This window comes from Passer domesticus, chromosome 8 (assembly GCF_036417665.1).
Source record: "Passer domesticus isolate bPasDom1 chromosome 8, bPasDom1.hap1, whole genome shotgun sequence".
Classification (NCBI taxonomy): Eukaryota; Metazoa; Chordata; class Aves; order Passeriformes; family Passeridae; genus Passer; species Passer domesticus.
In genome coordinates, this window is record NC_087481.1 from 38,768,827 (window position 1) to 38,784,288 (window position 15,462).

The 15,462-nt window shown below is 41.1% G+C and overlaps 1 protein-coding gene across 26 annotated transcripts in view; it reads left to right on the forward strand.

Moving 5' to 3' along the window:
• The first annotated feature begins 905 nt into the window (after nucleotides 1-905).
• Nucleotides 906-15,462, forward strand: part of SORBS1 (sorbin and SH3 domain containing 1) — a 73,913-nt gene continuing 59,356 nt past the window's right edge. For 4 of the 26 annotated variants that reach the window (XM_064430554.1, XM_064430535.1, XM_064430537.1 and 1 more), the window contains exons 1-4: nucleotides 908-1,056; nucleotides 9,684-9,739; nucleotides 10,574-10,639; nucleotides 12,625-12,720. In XM_064430554.1, the coding sequence (XP_064286624.1) occupies nucleotides 1,025-1,056; nucleotides 9,684-9,739; nucleotides 10,574-10,639; nucleotides 12,625-12,720 (250 nt within the window). In that variant the 5' untranslated portion in view covers nucleotides 908-1,024. Of the gene's footprint in view, nucleotides 1,057-9,683; nucleotides 9,740-10,573; nucleotides 10,640-12,624; nucleotides 12,721-15,462 lie in introns of all 26 variants that reach the window. The other 22 variants (XM_064430533.1, XM_064430560.1, XM_064430534.1 and 19 more) reach the window with 15 other exon arrangements.

Sequence of the window (15,462 nt, forward strand, 5' to 3'; positions counted from 1 at the left end):
GCTGGTGACAAAGGAAAGTACCAAGAGGCTTAGGGGCCTCCTTCAAATTATTTCCACTATTAAATTACCACTTGCTCTTGTATGAGCCAGCCGCCATGGTCTGAGTTGACGAAATCTTTGTCCCAATTGTTTGTGTTATAGACATTGGCTGTGGAAGGAAGGGTGATTCTGTGCTGCAGTTCACCTTCCTCACTAATGGGCTGCCCAGGTCAGGGGATGTGTCAGTATACCCTTACTCTCCCAAAAGCTGCCATCACCTCCGCTCCACAGCAAGTTTTAGGTTGCCAAGTCACACTGTGGTGGGGGTAGTCCACTCTAGGGACACCCTAGTACTGCTGCTGGCTCAGAAACTTCTTTGATGCCTGTTACAAAGCTCAAGGAGTGGGCATATAATACATAATAGCCATTCAAGCAGTTAATTTCCCCTTGTGTCATGTCAGGTATTTATGCTACAAATCTCAACTGCCAAGAGCAGAAACTTTAGCTGCCCCTTCAGCTCCTAGCCATTGAAATAGGATCTGCCATGTCCAGTGCTAATGAAAATTTTCCTTCCTAGACAGGTGGATGCTGCCTGATTTAAAAAACCAGAAAAGTGCTTTTTCAAGTACTTTCCCTGTAATTTAACATCCCTTCAAGGTCTTTCTGTCACTTGTCTTCTCAAGTGCATCCCATACCGATGCTACCATGGAATGTCACCTCCAACCTTTTTCTCTTTCCCTTCCCCAGCTCCAGAGCTGCAGGAAGAGACAGTGTCCTTCGTGATGACAGTGGCAGGGCAGTGACAGGCAGGCTGGGTGGGGGTGGCTGTTGGTGAGCAAGCCTAGTGACAGGCTGGGGTGACTAAGAACCAGCTGGCTAATTAAAGCACAGCAGTAGGAGGAGCAAAGTATTTAAGGGTGCCAGAAAGAAAGAGATGTCTCCACAAATTTCTTACACTTCAGAAGCCAAGTGACTGGGCAACTCAGTGAAAGGTTTTCTTAACTCTTTTGTGCCTCTCGTGGAGTGAAATCAAGAGACTAAGAAAATGGCTCCATTGACTGAAAAGCCTGAATTGAGGTAAGGACGCCAGTATGGTTTTTAGTCACAGTTAGTCACATCTACGTCTGTTAGACCTGCTGTGAGCTGAACTCCCAGGGCTTTATATGACTCTGGCATATGCTAATATACACTGAGTGGGTAGGTCTGGTGGGCAGTGCACAGTGCTTTTCAGAATGCTTTCATTTGGATTGGCATTTCCGGTTGCTGATTAAAAAGAGGCAAATCAAAGTAGTCATTACATGGGTTTATGTTCTGATTAAGGGAAATGGGCATGCCCTTGCTTCCTTACCCTAGTGATTGGATCTTTCTCCTAATTATTTTTATGGGAAGGAGAAATTGAAAGGCTTTCCTGAATGCAGATTCTGAGGCAGCTACTTAAGAGGAAAGTGAAGAGAACGGATTGGAATTCTCAGTAATATATAAATTTGTCACCTGAGGCAGGAGGAGTCAGAGGGAAGTAAAGATGAGGACTGGCTTTTGGAATGTAACTTTCTGCTATTTCTGGAGACACTTGGAATGTCAGACTGTTGCTTCACCCATCAGTTTGGTTTTCTGCGAGTGTTTTCAGTAGTGAGTAGAGAAGCAGTCACTGTGTTCTTCCTTCTGGCATGTAGGTGACTCTGAGGGCAGCACAGTCCATCAGGACTAGCAAGCCAGTGGCCAGCCTTCTGAGTTTTGCTGAGACCATTTTGTGTCTGATATCCAAGCAGATGAATTAGTCCATGGCAATTTTGCTAGCATAGCAGTGCTTCCAGGTTGGAAAAGGCTAAGGAAAATGACCTTGTCTCATTTCAGCTTGCTTCCAACTGGGCTCGTCAGAGATGTGTTGGCAGTATTGTATGCCTGGCTCCCTGCGTGCTTTGGTTAGACTTAGCTCTGTGTTGTTCTCTGGAGGTTGTTGCAGTTGTTTGTAAAGGAGACAAACTCTCAAACAGATTTTTCTTATTTTGAAACTATAAAAAGCAACCTTGTAAGACTGATACTTGTAAGGCCCTGTTACACTATGCCAGATCAGCTAGTTTTGGACGTTGCATAGGGTAGAGGCCCAAATCTTCCATCTTGGTATAAAATAGGACTATCAACTATATGTCTTGAAAAGTATTAGCTGTTGCTTATTGAGTGTTTATACAGAGCTTCAGAACAGCTAATGCTAGAAGAGGCTATAATTAACATTTGGTGTGGTTGCCACAGTAAGCACTCATTCAGGCCGGCACAATTCCTCTGCCTTATGCAACTCAAAATCTCAGGATATGTCTGGAGTGGTATAAAGTGGTCTGTAGCATTAAAGTATCTAAAGTATCTGTTTTATATATCAAAGGTGCATCAGTCTTCTCTTTACTTTTTATTAAATGTTTGTAAACTGGATTTGAACTTTGAGACATTAGTCATTCTCTAATTAGTATTTCTACTTAGTGCAACTTCCTCTTATTTACTACTTTACTGTTTGAGAGAGTGTGATAAAGGTGAAGACAGCCTTTGTAGTCTTTGTTATACAAAGTCATGCAAGAGAATCTGCTGGATGTTGTTTAGATTATCTAATTGATTTGTATTTATAGAATGCCATTCACTGTAGTAAATGCAGTGCAGTGTTTGTGTCCCTCAATCCTGCTGTCAGCTGAATGGATTCATTGTTATACATAATTAGGGCTTCTGGAATTTGGGTCTGTTTATTTACAGCAATTGTTCTGCTGAGGCACAAGTGGCCCCATATCAGAGGTCTGCAGAGAGTTAGGTGCAGTACCCAGAGCACCCCAGCTGCACAGCTCTTACAAGTAGTCTCACAACAGCTTGAACTCAATGAATCCTCCATTTCTTCCAGCTGAAGTACAAAGCCAGCATCCTCTTGGCTAGGTGATTGCAGATTGAAAGATTTTCCTTTTGCAGCAAAGGTAAATTGGGTGTCATGGAATGAATTACCCTTTACCTGTAAATAAATTCCAATTTTGCTAGCTGTGTGCTCCTTGCCCCAGTTCCCGTGTGAATCTCAGTTGAGTGTCCTGAACAGTCCCAGGTTGTGGTATGCTGTTAAATTGTTTACAGCTTTCCCTAGAGCTGGCAGCCTGAGATCTGTGTCCTGTGAGCTCCCTTTTATAGGATGTACATCAGCTTGTTTGTAAAGTGTTTCCATCTATGAGATATGATCATACATATTGCAGATAAATCTGAACAGAAATCTCAACTTCTGCTGCTGTCAAGTGCTGTGCTTTGTGTCTTTTGCTAAGATGGAGATGAGACTTTATTTGAAATATCCTGGAAAAATGTTTGTTTTCTTTCTGAAATTTCAAAATGTTCATGTGAGTTGCTTGGGCTTATGGGTGTGGCAGAAAGGCATTTGTTTCTTCAGCTGACACCTACACGGGCCAGGGTTACTGTCACCATGTCTCAGGCACCAAACACTAGAGACAGAGGGCAGTCATTACAGAGTCAGGAGGAAGTCAAAGCCCAGTTACAGTGTATTTGGAGTCTATTGTCAGGAGAGTCTATTGTCAGGAGAAGAAATGTTTTTGATTGTAAGGCAGGGATGTGAGCAGTTTCTTATCCAGAGGGAACCGATGGTAAAGTGCATGTCGAGTCTGCTGTGATCCAAACAACCTTCTGGATGGCTGTTTTTCAACCCTGAGTCTGCAGCAGAGCAGGAGGTTGATGGTTCAGGCAAGAGCCACCTTTCATCCACACAGTCTTCCAGGTATAAATCAGTGTTTTTAATGAAGGTTTAGTGGCTAGTATGAAATTATTGTAGTCTGTTTCTTTGCAGGGAGGTTCCTATAGACATCATATCACTATCTGAACTAGCACTAATCATGAAATTCATTTTAGTATGCAGGGCAGAGGTAGAATGGACAAAAAGAGATTATTTACCTTTTCAGCCTTGCTGTTCAGCTGTTGGGCATGTTGGCTGTAGGCTTTGCTCGCTGGCTTTGTGACGTTAAGTGGAGTTTAGACTTTGTCCTGTCGACCTTTTAAGGTCTTTCACTATTTGCCAGATTTTAATGAGATGGGTGACAACATGCTGGCCAACTTCTTTGGGAATGCAATTGCACTTCTGAGGAAGACTCAGAGGTGCAATTGCTTTCTAAAAATGCGTGGATAGGGGTTGAGTGCAAGGAGGAAGACCTGCTTAGACAGAAAAATTGTGTTGGTGCAAAACAATTTGTCTGTAGCTGCTCATGAATATGATTTAGGTTGTAAATGTGAAACAGCATTCATGCCGTAAGAGGAATGAGTTCTGGAGCAGGCTTCCAGGAAGGGCAGTGGAGGCGGGAAATTTTAGCAGTTTTAAGCTGGCATGTGAAGTGTTCTTGCACAGGGTTGTATGACACAGTTGCCTGCAATAGCATGGGAGTAGGCTGGATGACCCAGGAGATTCTTTCCTGCCCCGTGCTCCACAAGTGGTAACCTTGAACTGAGTCAACTCAGGTTGCAGTAAACTTTATTTACTCTGAAGTTGATGACTGTAAGATGACTTAGTTCAAAAGCATCTCAGAATTCTTAAAGCTGTAGCTCCTAGTTTACATTTCCTATTTAACTTTTATTATTGAGGCACATTCCTTATATATTGCACAAAAACTGGCACCTATGCCCCAGATAATGTAATTTTACCCACTTGGAAGGCAACAGACACAAACTATATTTAAAGAAAGAAAAGCAGTACTGCATTTGAAATGTGTTGTGTTTGTTTATTGTAACAGCTGTAAGTTCAATTATTTATAAGAACACCTTATCCAAGCTGTTATGTAATGATGCCATTTGTTTCATTTAGTAAGCTTTCAGTGCTCTCTCTCTGCTGTCTTAACATTTGCAGAACAGTGTGTGGAAGCTGTTGTCTTGGACAGAATTGGTGTGATTATACTGTGTGCTCTGCTTGCTTGCTCATAGTCTTTTTGTGACTTAATTCTTAGGAGCATAATGTCTTCAGGAGGAATGACAGGATGTTCTTTAACCCTTAAAATAAAAACGACAGACAACATATTTCAGTATTCCAGAATAAGAGAATAATGATAGTTGTAGACAGAGCTGATTGCCTGGGTTAACCTGAGCTGCCTGCTCTATTATAAGTTTTTTTTTTCTTGTCATGTTTTATATGATGCGAGGTGAGAAGTGCACAGGAGATGTGTTTTCCAGCAAGTTCCTTTAAGCAGAGGAACATGCTAGTGGGAGGCACTGACTGCAGTGCAGCTGTTTGCCCACTTTCCAGATTTGAGACTCCATATTGCTGACATGGCTTGTTGAAGAGGAGCATTTGGGTCAGGGACACTGATGGCATTGTGAGGAAGGGTCTGAGCTGGGATGAAACAAATGAGTGCTGCCGGTGATGTGTAAGATCTGACCAGGTGAAAAGTAAGTTTTGTGATTGCTAATCATCCTTTCAGTCTGAAAGCTTGCAATTTTTATGATAGCCTCAGCTCCTACTTTATGCTAATATAATTAAGAATTTAATTTTTCTTTTAAATGCATCCACAAAACACGTAAAGCGGCTGTATTTAGAGAGAAAGCTTTGAAAATGTGAAAAACTTGAAACTGAGAAAAATAAAGGAGTCTACATCTTAGGAATATAAGGGACAAGCACAATACGTTTTGAATGTTCATCTTATGCCTAGCAATTGTTTTAAAATCCTGTGCGAGTCACTGGAGCTGTCAGTAATAACAAGGGAAGAAAGGAAGTGACTTTTCCCCACACTCACATTAGACCACCAAAAATAACGGCTGCCCACGACTCTTAGCTGAGATACCAGTGACCTAAGAGCATGTGTCCTTTCTCAGAACTATTAATGAGCTGTTTGTTACCCCTGCCTTTGTAGGGGGAGTATTCAAACCTTTAGAGCATGTGAGATAATCCAGACAGGCTGTACAGAAGTGGTTGCCACTTATCTGCATTCCTCCTAAATAGGCTTCTGAACACGCTGCTCTCTTTTCCACACCAAGTAGGGAAGGGAGTGCAGCCTTGGAGAAATGTGTTGGGGGTGAAAGGGAGGAAGGAAATGTTAAACATCCGTCTAGAGGTAGGGCTGAGCTGACAAGGAGTTGGTGGATGTTACGTATAGACATTGGCATGTTCAGGGTTACAGCTGCCGGCTTATGCCCTGAGGAATTCCTTACCTTTCATTGTGTTTTGCATGTGTACAGCTTTGAAGCATTTGTTGCTATGTCTGTTGTTTCAGGAAAGGCACTAATTCCAGTCTGGCAAGGACACACTGGTTAGCTGGTTAGAGCAGGGAGCTGAAATGAGACATGTGGAGGTTTTGCTTTGGAGTACTTCTTTAGTATTTTTTTTTTCTTTGCCTGATCTGGCAATAGGGAGTTCTCAGTTTTTAACACTGACATGTGGGACCTCATTCTTGGTTCCCTTTGAAACACTCCCTTCTGAAATACGCTGTGCTTACTATGTGTGTCTGGAGGAACAGCTTGGCCATGTCTGCAGAAGGTTCTTGAAGGGAACTGGGAGCAGCAAATGATTCCAGACCCACTTGTTTCCAGGGACAGCCTGTTTGCCCAGCCTGGCAGGGACTAACCTGCCTAAGGATGTACCATCCAAATGTCCATAGCACCCTGGCTTACAGCATGTGCCTTGCCAGCTGTTACAGGCCAATGCTTGGCTGCTGCGCACCATGGAGCCAGATGTGTGGCCTGGCTGGATTGTCCATGTGATCCCAAGGGCAGCCTAGGCCTGAGACAGGCCTAACAGGACTTCAGTTTGTGCTTTGGATCAAGTGTGTGGAAGACAGTAGAATAATTCTGTAGCCTTGATGCAAGAAGGTGCAAAGCATGTTCTCAGCTCAAACATGCCCTGTAATTTTGTCAATCTAAACAGGAGTTCTTTCTACTTGCATGCAGCAGATCTGTGTGCAGATTCTCAGCTGATCAAAATCAGCTTTTAAATTGAGTTTCTGGAGTTAGACCAACACAGGGACTCAGGATTGGTTACTCTCAACCTGAGCACGCTGAATCCATTCTGTGTATGGGAACTTGCACTAAGCACATGTTTGAGTGCTTGAAGGAAGCTGATTAGTTTCACAGTAAGTGAACACTGGATGCTTGTTATTTTAATTGAATTCCATAATTGCTAATAAGTGTGGGTATATATGGAAAACTAATTTTTCCAGATCCAATCTAGATCTAATGGGTTGTACACATCTTCCATTTAATTTTAGCAATCTTCTTTAATAATTGCTTTATTTTTTCCTCAAATCACTTGTTTGTAAAAAGTAATTTAATCTATTAATGCTAAATAATTATGCTTCTTTTTGGTGTGAATTCTTTCCTAAATGCTTTCCTTAATGCAGTGAAGGTCAGTGCTTCACACTTTAAGTGGTGTCAAGACTTGAATCAAAAAGACATGACTGAAATCAGAGTTTTATGGCAGTTGTGATGTCACTGTTTCCAAACAAATGAGACTTTTTAAAAGGGTGGAGCATGTGGTGGTGAGTTTAATTGCTCAGATACTGCCATTGTGAGAGACAGTAGAGACAGTCCCATTGTGGGAGGGGGAGTGTTGCTCTGGCATTGCAGCAGCAGTGAACCCTGCCTTTGCCCAGACATTATAGCTAGTAAATCCTCTTTCCTCTCCTGAAAAGGTAATATATTGAATTATTTTTTCCCACTCCTTTTTAATCTTGCATACCAGAGAAAAGCTGGAGATGCTTGGAGTGGAAGAAATTCTATGTTAACTTGCATGAAGCCCACAGGGAGGGCCAGTGCCGAGTTAAAACACTTGGGTATCAGCAACCTCCTGAGCTTCAGAGAGAGGTTGATCCTAAAGCTGAGATGTGTGAGATTACTACAGTGTTGCCCCTTGTGCTTTTCTCCTGGCCCATGGAAGAATGGGTATTTATGCCAGTAAGTTTAATATGTAACATTTTTCTGTGTGTAGAGCACAATATTGCCACAAATTTCCTTAAGCTGGATAACATAACTTTAGACTGTTTCTTTCTGATGCTTGATCTAAGGCATCTTTCTGGAATGGAAATGTACAGAGATCAGAAGGAACATTATTACTAAGTATGCTTGTCTACATTTTCAGGCTGTGTCAACCATTACTATTTCAGGGACTCGCTTCTAATATGAAATGGTAGAAACAACAAGCAGATACTGTATGGGCGGGCAAAATCGCAGCCAGCCTTTCAAGTTGAACTCAGTTTTTGTTGTTGACTGGTTTTATACTGTACCCTCCACTTTACATTGTATTTTACTGGGATCAGCTTGGAGCTAGGCTGAATCCTGCTGAGCCTTCATGAACCCACAATGTATATTTTATGTGGGTATTTTAGTGAAGGAAATATTTAAAGAGTTAAGTGTTGGCAGCTATTCCTAGGGTGGCTTGCTGGGGAGCCCAGATATTGTCTCATTTGATAGACTCATCTGTTGCTATACTTGCTTGTTGGGCTTTCTTTCCTTTTGAGTGTCTGTTGAACATGCTCATTATATTCTGAAACAAATGCTGGTTAAGAAAGGGGATGCTTGAGGCAGGAGAACAAATTCAATTCCCTGAAGGGAATTTTCATCTCTTTCAATGTTCCACTGCTGCCTCCAGTTCATGTAAAAAGAAAAGTATTTCCAACTCTGTTGTTTAGTTCCTTGTTTCCCCAAGCAATTTTCCCTATACTCCTCAGTTTGGGCTTCTTGGTTTTGCATGATTTTGTGATTTCAGATGCATATTTCTCTTGGTGTCATGAAGGCCATTAATTGTCTGGAACTACGCTTGAACTCACTTTCTTTGGGGTTAACTTTTTGGCAGGGGGAGAGGTGGAGATAGGAACACAAAACTAAAGGACTTCTAATTCAACCTAGGATGTTGAGAGAATTGAGCACTCTTGTCAAGCACACACTTTTTTTGTAGAAATGCTCTTTGGCTATTCAAACCAACATCTGTGACATTGAAACCTGCTTGCTGCAGGTATCAAGTCCCCACAGGAGTGAGGACAGATAGGCCTCACAGTTGTCCTCCACAGATTGGCTTCACCATGAAAATTGACTTTTTCTTCTGATCTCCATCTGGTACTTTTTCCTCTTGGGTTGGCAATTTCACTGCCTTTGGTAACAGGAGAATTAAAGCTTCCAGCTTTCACCTTTCACTTACTGGAGTCTGATCCTGAAGATATCAGCAGCATTGCACAGCTGGAAATGATTGGTGCAGAAGTTATAATATGCATTTTAACAAGTGCATCTCTTCTGTATTGTTATATCTTTCAAAGGAGAGACTAGCTTTGATATGAGCAGCAGATTGCCTTGAAATTTGGAAGAGCTCCAATTTGAGGGTTTTAGTTTAAAGCTTTTAGTGTCACTTTGATTTTTTTTAAATTCTCTTAAAAGGTGATGAACAGTTTATATATTAGAAACTAGTCAGACTTGTACTTTGCCCTTTATAGACTCTGAGACTTAAATTACGGTCTTTCAATTTTGTATGAAGATTAATCTTAAAGTCTGGAAGCAGTGCTTGTATTAGGTAGAAATATTCTTTAATTTCTGATACTTATCAGGAAAAAATGTGTATGGTGCTTGACATGAATCCACTTGGCATTTGAAAGTAATTTTTTTAAAGAAACTATGACTGTTACCTTGATTCTTGTGGTGAATGTTCAGCATTGTGTCCAGTGCTGTCTGGAAGACATGAAACATAATGTAATCATTCTGCCTTTCACTTTAAACAGACGTAAACAAAATCCAGAAGTGGAAAAGTCAAGTCCCTCTGTCACAATGAGCTCTGGTGAGTCTGTATGATTTTCTGCTTGCACCCATTGGTCTTCCTTTTTATTACTAGTTATATTCCTGTTTGTTTCTGATGCAATTATTCACATTTGTTACTTGAATTTTGGCCCAAAAAGTAGCTAGAAACATATTGAACTGGAGTAGGTCCTGTAGCTTATTTCAGTGTGTAATATAAGAATTCAAAATTACTGATAACCTGAAAAAATCATCTGAATTTGATATATTTTAGTGAAGATGAAAACATAGTTTGACATTCGGACAGGAAAAGATCAGCTGTTCAAAGAAAAACCAAGGATCAGGAAATGGGAGCTGATTGGGAAGAGGAAAACTGGGCTTGTCTGGGTAACAGGCTAAATCAGAGTGAAAAATAAAGCAGATGCCAGACTTGAAGTACCATTTGTAACATCTGTAGAATGATGTTCCCACTTAATTTTAGCATCTTAGCAAGTCTCAACTGGGGTATCATGTCCTCATTTTGCCACAACATTTTGAAAAAAATGTTAACTATTTGAAGAGAGTCCAGAAAAACATGACCTGGGAGTTCAGTGTAAGCACTGATAAGCTAACAGGCTGGCAAGCACTGGAACAGGTTGCATTAGGGTGGTGCTGAAAGTTGGTAAGAAATCATTAGGCAAACATTTGTCAGGAGTGACAGAGGTAGATTTGTTGGATTCATGTTCAGAAATAGGGCTTTAGGTGACCTTTGGAGCTTCTTTCTAGCACTGTCTCCTGTGTTTCTCTAAATTTACAAGAGTTAGTTTTATTTATGTCAGCTGAGGACCTTGTAGACTTGCAAAAATCTTTACTGAAAACCACTTCGTTTGTCTTATAGAACATGAAGAAATTGGTGTTGCAAAGACTGTTGTCAATGGGCTGAGCAGCAATGGACAAGAGAAAGGTGGGTTAAGATCTCCAGAGACACCTCCAGATCTCCTCCCGCATGTCAGCTGGTGGTGTGCTTGGTTTTCCCAGAAATTCACTACAGCGGGGGCTTCCAAATTCAGTTCACTTGGCGACTGACACAAGAAAAGTCTTGTACTGCACCAGGCTAATGACAGCAGCATTTCTTAGCTCAACAAGTGTTCTTTGTCTCTTTAAAGTGGCAGGCTGGACTTGCCTCTTTGTATATTTTTAGTGCTGTTTTGGGGAAAGCTGTACACTGCTGTGGTACTTGTGAGCACCTGGGAATCGGTATCTTAGTGAGTTGAGACAGCATGGGTTTGTGGTGCCTGTGTGTGTGAACTGCGTTAACTTCAGGGAGAGGTTAAGGTTTGAGTCTGGGATTAAAGAGCAGGAACTAACCATTTAGGTGATGAAAAAAAATTGAAACAAACCAGTCTTCATGTTAACATCAGTGTTTGCTGTGTGCTTTATAGCATTCAGATTTGTGGAGTGACCATGTCTGTTTTGGCAGAGTGAAAGTATGTGGGTACGGGCTGATTTTCTGTTGGTTTAATTTCCTTTCTTTTCCTTTGATGCCTTTTTATAGTGGTTAGTATTTTGACTGCATTGTGGATGGATGAATTCAGTCAGTTTCAAAGCAGAACAGAATCAGGATTGTTTCCTAAGCCACAGGCTGTTTGATTTGGGATCTGTTGTATTCACAGGGTTTCTGCTCAGGAAGAAGTATGGAAAACAGGGATTGATTTGGGTTCCTCTTTTATTAAAAAAAAATTAAACAAGCCTATCAAATTAAATATTAATGATTTTATGAGTTTTGAAAAAATTCTGTTAGACTCTTTGCCCAGGCTTTTGCTGCTTGAGACCCCTTTTCTAGGTTGTGAAATCTGTGCTTTCCAGTTTTGCCGGGTATCAGAAAGATTGGCCACAAGAGGGGGCGTACACACCACCCTGATGTCAGTGCTGCCCTCAAGCTGGCCCTGTGCTCAGTGCTAGTCTGCAAAGTATTAGAAATGTGGTTTCTCTTACTCCTGACTTTACAGGCATGAGATGGCATGGAATATGACAAGACATCTGTCATTTTCCAGAGATAATACATGCAGGACACAGGTTTTGTAGAAGAAAATCCTGGCTCTGCTGAATCAAGAACACTACTCAAATTATGCTGGTAGAGTCACGATGTACAAGATGTTTATCTTGGCAGCTCCAGTTGAGCTTCACCTCTGAATAGTTCTGCCTTTTTCACAACGACCCCTCTTTGTACCCATTGATTTGAGCAGTTTTGTAACAATTGCTGAAATTTTGCGTAGTGCTAGTGTGGTTTTCCTCAATGTTACCACATATGGTATAATTAGTGTGCTAGCTAATGAAGTCAAGTAGAAATCTCTTCAATTTACTGTTTATATGGATGGAATTTTTTTTCTGAAATAGCTATATGAATGCTACCCTTTAGCATGGGACCTTTTTCAAGATTATTTTCTGTCCTTCTGTTGTTGAACTTGTAAAAAATGAGCCATGAAATTCAGAATTCATGTAATGTGGCTAGTTTAATGTTCTTCTCTCAACATTTCAGTACTTGGGGTTTGTTTTTTTTCACTTTATCTTGGTTTTGCTGAACCATATTAATGTTTTACTTAACATTTTTATTTTTGCATGTAGTGTACCTCAGTTAAATGATTACACTAAAATTTTTTTATGGCTTCTAGAAACTAATGCTTCCAGATTCTCTTTGCCTGCAGCATAGTGGCAGTCAGCATTAGTCCATTCAGTAAGCAGTTCTGTATGCTGCATAAAGCAGACACATCCTGAATTAGGGAGAATGGAGGGATATTTTTAACAGTTGCAGCATTGCTCTCTAGACTGCTTTTGTATTTGAAATTTCCTGCTATTGTGTCTCCAAGTACGTTAGAAAATTTTGTGGCATGCTTCCCAAACTCTGTTCTTTCCTTTTTGGATGTGCCATTTACACTTTTGTGTTTGCAGCTGTTGACGTCCCTTTATGTACACGTTCTATTTCTGCCGTTAAAATAATCCCTGTGAAGAAAGTGAAAAGTTCTCCTCACCTAGTGCTGCCTACAGGTATCTTCTTTCCTCCCCTGCCATGCCTTAGTTAGCCATCATTGTCTCTCTGCTTCACCCACATGCTTTGGCTAATTCTCAGCTTCATGCTCCTCTCACTCCTCCCAGAGCTGCAGATTTCATTGGTAGGTAATGCAGTTAGCTTTTCATGGCACAATACACTGTTCTCAATTATGCTGCTCTTCTGCAGACTTAATTGTGTCTGCTTGAATCTGGGATCATTGTAAGCTCTTCTACTAATGCTTGATTATGAAAAATATTGTTGTTATTATAGACTCATTTTGAACCAAACTCCTGAAGAACCAAAGAATGTTTCCTGCATATCTTTGGTCTTTATGAAAACAAATGGTTCAAGCATAGTTCAACATTGGTGGTATGGTTTTGTTTTTCTGTACATGCACTGAATTTAATCCACATGTGAATGAGTAAGGATGTTAGGCTGTCACCCTCTCCCCATGCGCATGCTTCCCCACTAGAAGTACAAGATTATGGTTGTACTTTGCTGGATAGTCAGCCTAGTGTAGCTGATACTGCTTGTCTCTCCTAATCTGTCACACACGTGCTTTGTTGGACTAGTACAGTGCTAATGTCCTGGTTATTACTAGCTCCTGGATTTCTATGCTGAGAGATTCAGGTTCTTCTTTTCTATCATTTGTGAGGGAATACATCATTCCAGACATTTTGTTTTCATCTCCCAAGGTGAGATAGTCTGGCAAGATTTTATTTTCAAATATTTTCAAAACATTTAATTTTTTTTTTTTAATTTAGAGCATTTTTTTCTGACTCTTATTCTTTTGGTTCAGTATACAGGTTTAATCTGTTGTATGGAAAATAAAAAAAAAATGCATTGATTACTAAATTTGACTCTCCTCCAATATGATGAAGATATTGTTTTGACATGTCATACACATTGAGCTATGTTTCCATTTCTCTTCAGTACCTGTGAAGCAAATGTAGGCATAGGGTTGTAGGAGTACAGCTACCCTGCACTCTTTGTGGATGTTTATATCAGGCCTAGTGACCCCCAACATCGTGTCCATGCTTTACAGTTACAGCATTCTTAAAACTGGAGTCTCGGAGCTTAAACCTTTGTCCTGTGGTTTGAAAGTGAGTCCATAGAGTCCTTGGGCTGTGTGTTGTGCCAAGTGGATGGGAATGGTAGCCAGAACTGCAGTCGTGGGCAAAAGGAATCCTGACCCTACCTGAATCATGCAAAAATCGGTCAGAGAAGTCAAATTCTATTTTGCCAGGAATGCGGGTGACCTTAAGTTGTGATCAGCTGTGGTATATTTAAGGATGAAACTCTTTTTGGTATGTCTGGGTGGATAGTCTTTTCCCCTCACAGAGGCTGCCTCAATGCTGCCTCAGTTAGCTAAAGACTGAACTATAGCAAAGTATCCTCTGATTTCTTTCTTACTCCATCCTTTTTATAGTCCTAAGTATGGATCTAAAATGATGCTTTTTGTGAAATCCCTAAAGCATTGGAAACCCATGTAAGTGCTTCAACAGTGGAGATTCCAGCACAGAGGGCTTTCAGTGAGAGCCAGGAGTTTGGCATTCATTGAGTTTCTCCTCCTACTGCCCTTGTCCATCTGACATATTGATGTTTCCCCCTATTGTGGCCTCACTGGGTGTGGTTTGCATGGTTAGCCAAGGTGTTACCATTGTCTCTAGGCACTGTACTGATGTGAGTTTGGTGGGGCATTGCCTTGCTGAAATCAGGCAGGAAATACTGATCTACACAAATATGGGCTGTTGTCTGGACAATAAACAACAGCCTTTGCCCCCTCTGTCCAGTCTGAAGGCATCATTTTTGTTATAATAGCAGTTCCTGGAGAAGAGCTGCATCCTTCCCCATGCAGAGATGGAATGATCCTCAACCCATAAAAATAAAAATTTTTGTGCTGTTGCTTGTGTAGTGCAGCATGAGCTCAGTACCTTCCTGTGCAGTCATGGTAGGGCTGGTGCCTCTGTGTAGGTAAGTGAAGTCTGATGGCAGCTGCAGGGTCACTAACAGTGCATGAGAAGAGGAGGTGATGTGTTTGTCTATGGAAATAGCCTAGAGAAACAAGACACTTTTCAGGCTTATTATTTCCAGAGGTACCTTAAAGGAAACAACTCTCCAGAAAGATCTTAAGTTGGAGGAGAAAAAGAGGTAGCTTAGAAGTACTGGTTTGTTATTACTTAATAGGATGACAGGAGGCGAAAACCCAGATCATGGACTGAAATACACAAAGGTAAGCCTGCACAGAAGCTGTGCTGAACTGTGCCTCAGCAAGGATGATCTGGTATCTGATCATGATCACAGGTGGATCTGAATAGGCATGTGTTAAATCTCCTGTTTTCTGGGATTTGGGTTCCTGTGTCAGAAGGTGAAACACTGCAATGAAGTGGGGAGATGGCAGGGAGGTGGCTTGCAGTGCCTTGCCTTTAGATTGTATTCAGCATCATTACAATATTTTATCTTCCAGTGCTCAAAAGTTTGGGGTTTTTTCCTTCTTCCAGTCCTCCACAAAAGACATTTTTAAGCTTTGGCACACAAAATGTGTGCATTATGTCACTGGGACATCCCTATAGAAGAGCTAGAGGTGTAATGGAAGACTGTACTTGCTAGCACAGTATGTCTGTACAAACAAAGCAAATGGACCTGTGACCTTTGGTTCAAACACTCCTTTTTCTCCCCTCCTTTCTTAGCTCTGTTGCTCCAACTCGGAGCTTAACTGCTACATTCATTGATTACAT